General features: G+C 44.1%; 1 protein-coding gene across 1 annotated transcript in view; it reads right to left on the bottom strand.

Annotated features, from left to right (window-relative positions):
* The window catches only part of LOC126293300 (chondroadherin-like protein), a 329,161-nt gene extending 317,979 nt beyond the window's left edge, over positions 1-11,182 (bottom strand). Inside the window, exon 1 of the mRNA XM_049986431.1 lies at positions 10,991-11,182. Within this exon, the coding sequence (XP_049842388.1) occupies positions 10,991-11,032 (42 nt within the window). The 5' untranslated portion in view covers positions 11,033-11,182. The remainder of the gene's footprint in view (positions 1-10,990) is intronic.
* Between the last annotated feature and the right edge of the window lie 1,184 nt (positions 11,183-12,366).

Below are 12,366 nucleotides of genomic sequence, written 5' to 3'. Positions count from 1 at the left end.
ATTATCGCACAATCACCTTAACAGCTCATGCATCGAAGCTGCTTACAAGAATAATATACAGAAGAATGGAAAAGAAAATTGAGAATGTGCTAGGTGACGATCAGTTTGGCTTTAGGAAAAGTAAAGGCATGAGAGAGGCAATTCTGACGTTACGGCTAATAATGGAAGCAAGCCTAACGAAAAATCAAGACACGTTCATAGGATTTGTTGACGTGGAAAAAGCGTTCGACAATATAAAATGGTGCAAGCTGTTCAAGATACTGAAAAAAGTAGCGGTAAGCTATAGGGAGAGACGGGTCATATACAATATGTACAACAACAAAGAGGGAATAATAAGAGTGGACGATCAAGAACGAAGTGCTCGTATTAAGAAGGGAGTAAGACAAGGATGTAGCCTTTCGCCCCTACTCTTCAATATGTACACCGAGGAAGCAATGATGGAAATAAAAGAAAGGTTCAGGAGTGGAATTAAAATACAAGGTGAAAGGATATCAATGATACGATTCGCTGATGACATTGCTATCCTGAGTGAAAGTGAAGAAGAATTAAATGATCTGCTGAACGGGATGAACAGTCTAATGAGTACACAGTATGGTTTGAGAGTAAACCGGAGAAAGACGAAGGTAATGAGAAGTAGTAGAAATGAGAACAGCGAGAAACTTAAAATCAGGATTGATGGTCACGAAGTCAATGAAGTTAAGGAATTCTGCTACCTAGGCAGTAAAATAAGCAATGACGGGCGGAGCAAGGAAGACATCAAAAGCACACTCGCTATGGCAAAAAAGGCATTTCTGGCCAAGAGAAGTCTACTAATATCAAATACCGGCCTTAATTTGAGGAAGAAATTTCTGAGGATGTACGTCTGGAGTACAGCATTGTATGGTAGTGAAACATGGACTGTGGGAAAACCGGAACAGAAGAGAATCGAAGCATTTGAGATGTGGTGCTATAGACGAATGTTGAAAATTAGGTGGACTGATAAGGTAAGGAATGAGGAGGTTCTACGCAGAATCGGAGAGGAAAGGAATATGTGGAAAACACTGATAAGGAGAAGGGACAGGATGATAGGACACCTGCTAATACATGAGGGAATGACTTCCATGGTACTAGAGGGAGCTGTACAGGGCAAAAACTGTAGAGGAAGACAGAGATTGGAATACGTCAAGCAAATAATTGAGGACGTAGGTTGCAAGTGCTACTCTGAGATGAAGAGGTTAGCACAGGAAAGGAATTCGTGGCGGGCCGCATCAAACCAGTCAGCAGAATGATGAGCACGAGTCGCATCGTTCCTGAGCGTTCAGCAGCACGCTGAACTCGGCACGCTCAGTGTTAACGTTCGACAGCACGGCCCGTGAGCCGACGGCTTAAGCGCCGAGCACCGGCTATCGAATGTCCAGCCGGCTGCCACGGCTGCTCTTGTAGGCGAACACTTTGGTGCCAAGTGAAGTACGTGGCCGTCAGTTTCGCAGAAAGCATGTGGTGTCAATCGAACGGCACAGGCTACCTATGAAAATTTACTTTGCGTCTCTGCCGGGTATTTTACCCTCTTCGCTAGTGTTGCCAGATCCACTTCGCAAAAAAATCGGAACCCAAGAGATTGGTGGCTTAAAAAATAGGCCGAACAATCATCTATAGTTGAATTTTCACTCTACAGCAGAGTGTGCGTCTGCAGTGTTTCTTTGCACCCTGGAACTCTGTTCTCCAGGCCACTTTTATTTGCCCCACCCGGTATAAAACAGTTTCAAACTGATTACAAATGAGTTGCCGTAATAATTATCTTGGAACTCTTCTATTTGGACTGAGTTTGGATAGGAAAACAACAATATGGTAACTGTGAGTCCGCCTCGATGCAAAACGCTTTGTTATATGTTTACTTATTTATTTCCCGAACTAGTTTCGTCAACAAATATCGACATTATCGGTGCGCTTTTTAAATCTAAAACATGCAGAAAATAGCATAGGTATACAAACACTGTAAGAGATTAACACATTTTTACTGTTGGAGATTTCGTAGCCTTCTCGCAACATGCGATACATTTCACGTGACACATGCGAATAGCAAGATGGCGCAGTGTTTTGTATCATAAATTCCGAAAGTTTTTATTTTTCTGTGTACAGAATTAGCTGCACGCCGTACAACGAATGTGACTACACGACAGATTAAGCAACAGCCTAGGGATGTATGCTGAAAAAAATACGGCAACAGAAAAAGTACGGCCGGCCGGAGTGGCCGAGCGGTTCTAGGCGCTACAGTCTGGAACCGCGTGTCCGCTACGGTCGCAGGTTCGAACCCTGCCTCGGGCATTGATGTGTGTGATGTCCTTAGGTTAGTTAGGTTTAAGTAGTTCTAAAAAAGTTCTAGGCGACTGATGACCTAAGATGTTAAGTCCCATAGTGCTCAGAGCCATTTGAACCACTTTTTTTGAAAAAGTACGGAAAATATGCCGCAAACAGCGACAACAATTTTTAAAAACATGCCATAACCTACAATAAATAAGGTAGTATGAAAGTATCCACAGGAAACAATATTTCAATAAACGAAGAGTAAAAAGTAACAACTTGTTGCAGTGTTTTTATAACTATGTTATTTTCTGCATGTTTTAGATTTAAAGAACCCAGTGATGATTGCGATGTTTGTCGCTGAAACTAGTTTTGGGAATAAGTAAGTAATCATACAACAAAGTGCATCTTCATATTTTCGCGGCGCAAATACTGATCCATAAAATTTCGGGCGTGCAGCGACATAAATTTGACTGAAGATAGCTGGGCAGTATTCAGCCGAAATATTAGAAGAAGAAGAAGTCAAACTCAAGCGGCTGCACACCCGAAATTTTATGGATCAAACAACAAAGCGTTTTGGATCAAGGCCGACTCAGAATTCCCAAAGGAGTTGGCGTTTTAAAAATATTTGACGTGAAGATTGTAAGCGTGGATTTGAAATTGTGCTTCAAGTTTGATGTAAGTCGCTTTGTGATCTCATTATCAAACACTGGACGAGTACATTCTGGGTCGTTAGCGCTTCATTTGAAGCAAAATTTTGTCTTTCAAGCACCTCAATGTTCATGTCTCCTGATCTGTGAGTCGTACAACGATAAATTTTTGAGGTACATTCAGTGGTATATGGGAGCACCGCCGGCAAATTGTGTTGCGAATAAAGTTAACACTAGACAAACAAATTAAAATGTCATACCTACTGCTGAGGTTTAGAGGTAGACACTGGTACTGTTGCGTTCACAAAAACTGTACTGTTGATCGGAAGGACCAACTGTAGGCTCGTAATAAAAAACTGGTGGTACGGCCGAGCGGATGACAGAGGGAACCCTTGCTACCACCGAGCAGGCAGACGCGAGGGTTTTCAAAAGTAATCCTCATAACTGTTAATACATTTGTCCCACTGTGACACATGACAGCCAGTGCCTTCATGGGAAAATGGTTTCGGTTGTCCACACAACCGTCACTTTTACCCAGGCGTTCGAAGCAAATCGACCGGCACCAATGTCTTTCCTCAGGGGCCCAAAAATATAGGAATCCCATGGGCCGGTGTGAGGACGTCCCAGCGAAACTTCCGCAGCGTCCTTCAAATAACATTCTTCATGAAGGTATTGATCGACTGTCTTGTTTCACAATGGCGGTAATCTTTTACGAGCTATGGCGATTACTTTCAGGCCGGCCGGTGTGGCAGAGCGGTTCTAGGCGCTTTAGTCTGGAACCGCGCGACCGCTACGGTACCAGATTCGAATCCCACCTAGGGCAGCCGGCCGGAGTGGCCAGGCGGTTCTCGTCGCTACAGTCTGGAACCGCGTGTCCGCTACGGTCGCAGGTTCGAATCCTGCCTCGGGAATGGTTGTGTGTGATGTCCTTAGGTTAGTTAGGTTTAAGAAGTTCTAAGTTCTAGGGGACTGGTGACCTCAGATGTTAACTCCCACAGTGCTCAGAGCCATTTCAACCATTACTTTTAAGATAATAAACACTTCACTTTTTCCCATCTGTCTCGTTTTCATTTGACTACGCCCCATACCTAAGATTTTCCGCAGACGATGCAGTTGTCTACAATGAAGTACCATCTGTGTGAAGCTGCAGAAATATTCAATCAGACCTGGATAAAATATGAACAAGACACGCGGCTGCAGTGTGCACTGTTTATATGTTTTCAGTTCGCCTTTGTGCGTATCGCATACCTCAGATCCAATTTTTCATGTAGTCTTGTAACACAAACCTCAACATGCAAATGCGGGTGTAATCATTGCATACACCACTTTAGGATGGTCAACGCAGGATTTTCTATGACACTGGTTACTTCATTACTTCGAAAACCGATGACAGGCAACATAGTCTAACACTATCTGCGGGTGTAATCATTGCATACACCACTTTAGGATGGTCAACGCAGGATTTTCTATGACACTGGTTACTTCATTACTTCGAAAACCGATGACAGGCAACATAGTCTAACACTATCTGCGGGTGTAATCATTGCATACACCACTTTAGGATGGTCAACGCAGGATTTTCTATGACACTGGTTACTTCATTACTTCGAAAACCGATGACAGGCAACATAGTCTAACACTATCTGCGGGTGTAATCATTGCGTACACCACTTTAGGATGGTCAACGCAGGATTTTCTATGACACTGGTTACTTCATTACTTCGAAAACCGATGACAGGCAACATAGTCTAACACTATCTGCGGGTGTAATCATTGCATACACCACTTTAGGATGGTCAACGCAGGATTTTCTATGACACTGGTTACTTCATTACTTCGAAAACCGATGACAGGCAACATAGTCTAACACTATCTGCGGGTGTAATCATTGCATACACCACTTTAGGATGGTCAACGCAGGATTTTCTATGACACTGGTTACTTCATTACTTCGAAAACCGATGACAGGCAACATAGTCTAACACTATCTGCGGGTGTAATCATTGCATACACCACTTTAGGATGGTCAACGCAGGATTTTCTATGACACTGGTTACTTCATTACTTCGAAAACCGATGACAGGCAACATAGTCTAACACTATCTGTCTATCGACAGGACTGATTGCGGACCTTCGGTACAGAGCCGACTGGAGGGTCTTAGTCAGAGGCTGAGTTGGTTCTGTGACCGTGTGGGCTGCAGATTCCTCGACTTGCGCCGTAGGGTGGTGGGGTTTCGGGTTCCACTGGATAGGTCAGGAGTCCACTACACGCAGCAAGAGGCTACACGGGTAACAGGGGTTGGGTAGCGTGGACTGGGCGGTTTTTTAGGTTAGATGGCCTCGGGCAAGTACAGAAAGGGTGGCAGCCTGAAAGGGTGCGGGGCAAAGTCAGGACATGCGGGGACCAAGCAGCAATCGGTATTGTAATTGTAAGCTGTCGAAGCTGCGTTGGTAAAGTACCGGAACTTCAAGCGCTGATAGAAAGCACAGAAGCTGAAATCGTTATAGGTACAGAAAGCTGGCTGAAGCCAGGGATAAATTCTGCCGTAATTCTTACAAAGGTACAGACGGTGTTTAGAAAGGATACATTGCATGCAACCGGTGGTGGCGTGTTTGTCGCTGTTAGTAGTAGTTTATCCTGTAGAGAAGTAGAAGTGGATAGTTCCTGTGAATTATTATGGCTGGAGGTTACACTCAACAACCGAGATAGGTTAATAATTGGCTCCTTTTGCCGACCTCCCGACGCAGCAGCATTAGTGGCAGAACAACTGAGAGAAAATCTGGAATACATTTCACATAAATTTTCTCAGCATGTTATAGTCAGGCGAAGATTTCAATTTACCGGATACAGACTGGGACACTCAGATGTTTAGGACGGGCGGTAGGGACAGAGCATCGAGTGACATTATACTGAGTGCACTATCCGAAAATTACCTCGAGCAATTAAACAGAGAACCGACTCGTGGAGATAACATCTTGGACCTACTGATAACAATCAGACCAGAACTTTTCGACTCTGTATGTGCAGAACAGGGAATCAGTGGTCATAAGGCCGTTGCAGCATCCCTGAATATGGAAGTAAATAGGAATATAAAAAAAGGGAGGAAGGTTTATCTGTTTAGCAAGACTAATAGAAGGCAGATTTCAGACTACCTAACAGATCAAAATGAAAATTTCTGTTCTGACAATGACAATGTTGAGTGTTTATGGAAAACGTTCAAGGCAATCGTAAAATGCGTTTTAGACAGGTACGTGCCGAGTAAAACTGTGAGGGACGGGAAAAACCCACCGTGGTTCAACAAAAAAGTTAGGAAACTACTGCGAAAGCAAAGAGAGCTTCACTGCAAATTTAAACGTAGCCAAAACCTCTCAGACAAACAGAAGCTAAAAGATGTCAAAGTTAGCGTAAGGATGGCTATACGTGAAGCGTTCAGTGAATTCGAAAGTAAAATTCTATGTACCGAATTGACAGAAAATCCTAGGAAATTCTGGTCTTACGTTAAATCAGTAAGTGGCTCGAAACAGCATATCCAGACACTCCGGGATGATGATGGCATTGAAACAGAGGATGACACGCGTAAAGCTGAAATACTAAACACCTTTTTCCAAAGCTGTTTCACAGAGGAAGACCGCACTGCAGTTCCTCCTCTAAATCCTTGCACAAACGAAAAAATTGCTAACATCGAAATAAGTGTCTAAGGAATAGAAAAGTAACTGGAATCACTCAACAGAGGGAAGTCCACTGGAGCTGACGGGATACCAGTTCGATTCTACACAGAGTACGCGAAAGAACTTGCCCCCCTTCTAACAGCCGTGTACCGCAAGTCTCTAGAGGAACGGAAGGTTCCAAATGATTGGAAAAGAGCACAGGTAGTCCCAGTCTTCAAGAAGGGTCGTCGAGCAGATGCGCAAAACTATAGACCTATATCTCTGACGTCCCTCTGTTGTAGAATTTTAGAACATGTTTTTGGCTCGAGTATCATGTCGTTTTTGGAAAGCCAGAATCTACTCTGTAGGAATCAACATGGATTCCGGAAACAGCGATCGTGTGAGACCCAACTCGCTTTATTTGTTCATGAGACCCAGAAAATATTAGATACAGGTTCCCAGGTAGATGCTATTTTCCTTGACTTCCGGGAGACGTTGGATACAATTCCGCACTGTCGCCTGATAAACAAAGTAAGAGCCTACGGAATATCAGACCAGATGTGTGGCTGAATTGAAGAGTTTTTAGCAAACAGAACACAGCATGTTGTTCTCAATGGAGAGACATCTACAGACGTTAAAGTGACCTCTGGCGTGCCACAGAGGAGTGTTAGGGGACCGTTGCTTTTCACAATATATATAAATGACCTAGAATATAGTGTCGGAAGTTCCATGCGGCTTTTCGCGGATGATGCTGTAGTATACAGAGAAGATGCACCATCAGAAAATTGCAGCGAAATGCAGGAAGATCTGCAGCGGATAGGCACTTGGTGCAGGGAGTGGCAACTGACCCTTAAGACAGATAAATGTAACGTATTGCGAATACATAGAAAGAAGGATCCTTTATTGTATGATTATATGATAACGGAACAAACATTGGTAGCAGTTACTTCTGTAAAATATCCTGGAGTATGCGTACGGAACGATTTGAAGTGGAGTGATCATATAAAATTAATTGTTGGTAAGGCGGGTACCAGGTTGAGATTCATTGGGAGAGTCCTTCGAAAATGTAGCCCATCAACAAAGGAGGTGGCTTACAAAACACTCGTTCGACCTATACTTGAGTATAGCTTATCAGTGTGGGATCTGTACCAGATCGGGTTGACGGAGGAGATACAGAAGATCCAAAGAAGAGCGGCGCGTTTCGTCACAGGGTTATTTCGTAACCGTGATAGCGTTACGGAGATGTTTAGCAAACTCGAGTGGCAGACTCGGCGCTCTGCATCGCGGTGTAGCTTGCTGCCCAGGTTTCGAAAGGGTGCGTTTCTGGATGAGGTATCTAATATATTGCTTCCCCCTACTCATTGCGTGCCATCGAAACATAGTGTAGGTTGGCAAATTGCAAAGCAGACTGGAAAAACCTTCCACTTCGAAAAATACGTCATATGTCTACAATGAACAGTATGAGGTGAGCGAATTGCATGCCAATTTCATCAAATTATCACGAAAGGTAAACAAATATTTTACGTTAAGTACTTGTAGATATCGTCGGCATGGAGATGCAATTGCCTCACAGGTTCCCATACATTTTTGCTGACTGTATTCGCTGATATTACAGAACTTTAAGCTTTCGAATGATCTGCATGTCGCCATAAACCTCGAAGTTAGTCCTAATCTCTCGTAGACAGCGATCGATCCCTTACTATATCGACGTTATTAACTTGCCGTATGACTCAGGACTGATGCGAACATGTTTTATGAAATGTTCGCGAAAGTGCTTCTGATTTCAGTCAGTAAATGAAGATGCGATAAGGAACTACTATTCTCTGTCCTTTCTGATCTACTTCCTCGTTATCGTTGTTTCCTGTTGTCTACCAGCGGTAGCTAATATAATTGCGGCGCACCCTTTCTTTTGGGTGTTGGATACTTGTTATCAACGTAGCACATGACAGTTCCAGAACTGAAACGTATTTCTCGTATTCGGATAAGAAAGGAGCTAAGAGATTACTAGACGACTAACTGTAGGTAATACCTTCATTAGCTTCGGTATTCAACAGTTCGGTGGACTCCCTACAGTAGTTATTAATTTTCATCACTCTTGCTAGTAGTTAGAATCCTATGTAAGGTGTGAACGAGAGCATTTTATGCTTTGTGTCTGATCACCTAAGAAGCGCGCGATAGTGTTGGAGTTTTGCCGAATATTATCTCGTTACTTTTAAAAATTAAATGACTTTCGAAGATATTTTGTTTCTTTAGACACTAGAGGACCTGGACGAGCAGTTGAATGGAATGGACAGGTCTTATAAGATGAGAGGTCACATAAGATGAACATCAACAAAAGCAAAATGTGGATAATGGGATGTGGTTGAATGAAATCAGGTGATGCTGAGGAAATTTGATTAGGAAATGAGACATTTAAAGTAGTAGATGAATTTTGCTATTTGGGGAGCAAAATAACTGATGATGGTCAAAGTAGAGAGGACATAAAATGTAGACTGGCAGTGGCAAGGAAAGCATTTCTGAAGATGAGAAATTTATTAACATCGAGTATAGAATTAAGTGTCAGGAAGGCTTTTCTGAAAGTATTTGTATGGAGTGTAGCCATGTATGGAAGTGAAACGTGGACGATAAATAGTTTGCACAGGAAGAGAATAGAAGCTTTCAAAATGTGGTGCTACAGAAGAATGCTGAAGATTAGATTGGTATATAACTAATGATGAGGTACTGAATAGAATTTGGGAGAAGAGAAATTTGTGGCACAACTAGACTAGAAGAACGGGTCGTTCTGAGGCGTCAATGGATCACCAATTTACTATTGGAGGGCAGCATGGAGGGTAAAAATAGCAGAGGGAGACCAAGAGATGAATACACTAAGCAGATTCAGAAGGATGTAGGTTGCAGTAGGTACTGGGAGATGGAGAAGCTTGCACAGGATAGAGTAGCATGGAGAGCTGCATCAAACAAGTCTCTGGACTGAAGACGACAACAACAACAACAACATCATAGTTTCTTTGCTCGTCTCTTTTTATGTCTGAACTGCAATTGCTCACACTATTAGTTGGACCGCTGACTGTCCAGTGCTGTCCAAGTCTAATGCTCTGGTAAAACTGTTTGCCCGTGTTATGTGCATGTAACACAGAATAAAACGTATCCCTATGACTTTACTTCTGTATCTACACCTACATCTACATACATACTCCGCAATCCACCATACGGTGCGTGGCGGAGGGTACCTCGTACCACAAATAGCATCATCTCTCTCTGTTCCACTCCCAAACAGAACGGGGGGAAAACGACTGCCTATATGCCTCTGTACTAGCCCTAATGTCTCTTAGCTTTGTGGTCTTTCCGCTAAATGAAAGTTGGTGACAGTAAAATAGTACTGCACTCAGCCTCAAATGCTGGTTCTCTAAATTTCCTCAGTAGCGATTCACGAAAATAACGCCTCATTTCCTCCAGAGACTCCCACCTGAGTTCCTGAAGCATTTCCGTAACACTCGCATGATGACCAAACCTACCAGTAACAAATCTAGCAGCCCGCCTCTGAATTGCTTCTATGTCCTCTCTCAATTCGACCTGATAGCGATCCCAAACGCTCCAGCAGTACTCAAGAATAGGTCGCACCAGCGTTCTATATGCGGTCTCCTTTACAGATGAACCACATCTTTCCAAAATTCTACCAATGAACATGCTTGTCCCACTTCATATCGCTCTGCAATGTTACGCCCAAATATTTAATCGACGTGACTGTGTCAAGCGCTACACTACTAATGGAGTATTCAAACATTACGGGATTCTCTTTCCTATTCTTCTGCATTAATTTACATTTATGTATATTTAGAGTTAGCTGCCATTCTTTAGACCCATCACAAACCCTGTCCGAGTCATCTTGTATCCTCTTACAGTCACTCAACGACGACACCTTTCCGTACACCACAGGATCATCAGCAAACAGCCGCACATTGCTATCCACCCTATCCAAAAGCTAATTTATGTAGATAGAAAACAACAGCTGACCTACTACACTTCCATGGGGAACTCCAGATGATATCCTCACCTCCGATGAACACTCACCATGGAGGACAGCGTACTTGGCTGTAGTAGTCACAGCGTGGCTTCCCCTCCACGTGAAACGAAATCCAAGGAGATTCAAGGAAACGCAGAAGAATATACGGTGTAATATTTACGTGATGTTTATTCTTATGATGAAGAGAGCATAGAGTTTTTTGCTTCTATGATCGTTGGACATTGAATACGGACCACTGCTCACGGGATACATCGTGCGTCGTGGCTGAAGAACGAAAAATGCAGGGAGGTGGGCGTCCAGTACGTAACTTCGGCAGTCGGATGGCGAGTACACAACGTGGACGGATGAGGCGCCTGGAGGGTGGCGGGAAGGTCGCTTTGCCACTCACCTTGAGCATGGCGCAGGTTTTCGTCGGTCTTCCGCAGTCCATAGCGGCCGGCTCCACCTGGTGATAGGTGAAGAGTGTGGCAGACGGCAGGTGTCAGAAGCTCCTCATAGCGTGCGCCACACAGTCAGGATTCGGGAGCAGCCGGACCGCACTGCGAGCACACAAGCGAAGGCACCGGAGCCAAGCACGGCACTGACTGCGCTCCCGGATCTCTCGGCTGTGCGGTAGCCCGGCCCCCACCACGCCAGCAGCTAGCAGTAGCGGCCGGTGGCCGCTTAGTCCTCCACGTACCCCAGCTGCAGAGCAGACGGCCGGAGACACCTGGCGGCCAGTTCTCGCAGCCGCGGCGCAGAGCCGACGGCACGTAGCGCGCTACGCCTAGCCAGCCAGCCCAGTTCTACCCACAGCTAGCAGGTTCGAATACTGCCTCGGGCATGGGTGTGTGTGATGTCCTTAGGTTAGTTAGGTTTAAGTAGTTCTAAGTCCTAGGGGACTGATGACCTCAGATGTTCAGTCCCATAGTGCTCAGGGCCATTTAAAAGCGGAACCTTTACCGGAGCGCTTTGTCGTCTGTCTTCAAATTTATGTCACATACTAAAGTCGATTTTCCCTTGGTGGTGTAAAAATTTTAAGCCTCTACGGCCGTGCAATGAAAATGTGCAGTCCTAAGGCATCGACTGCACACCGACCAGCGCAGCGCCGCTGAACATTATCAAGGTGGCGCCGACCGGTGATTCTCGATTCCTGCCGCAACCTCTCCTTCACTGCTGACTCCCACAGTAGCCGGCACGATGCTAATACAAACTCAGTCATCAAAAACTGTAGGGTACTTCGCGTTGACCTAGTAGGACCATGAAATGTGGCAAAAGGCAAGGTTGAACTATACATGCAGAGGAGTCCGATAATTGTTAAACTGTGATTATATAGTACGAAAAAAATTGTTATCTTTTCATCTGTCTTTGTGTTTGTCTGTCCGTCTATTAAGGTCCTTGTTGTCTGGAACAGTTTGGCGCATGAAATTCAAAATTTTGTCACGTACTAAGTTCTATAGTTCCTGGAAGGAGAAAAACAAACATTAAGTTTCTAAGTCAGTTCTTTCAAAAGATACGGTCAATTATGTCTCATATTTTGACAATCGCCAAATCACACATCAAAACCTATAGTGCGCTTCCTCGTTGACCCAGGATCGTGAAATTTGGCAAGAAGTAATGTTTCACAGTACAAATAAAGGGAAAAATCCGAAACTGCTAATCAGTAATTACATTTCTTTTGTCATTTGTTGTTGTTGTTGTTCGTTGTTGTTGTGTTCTTCAGTCCTGAGACTGGTTTGATGCAGCTCTCCACGCTACTCTACCCTGTGCAAGCTTCATCATCTC

This window comes from Schistocerca gregaria, chromosome 10 (genome assembly GCF_023897955.1).
Source record: "Schistocerca gregaria isolate iqSchGreg1 chromosome 10, iqSchGreg1.2, whole genome shotgun sequence".
NCBI classification, from domain to species: domain Eukaryota; kingdom Metazoa; phylum Arthropoda; class Insecta; order Orthoptera; family Acrididae; genus Schistocerca; species Schistocerca gregaria.
This window is presented reverse-complemented; position numbering and strand designations above follow the sequence as displayed.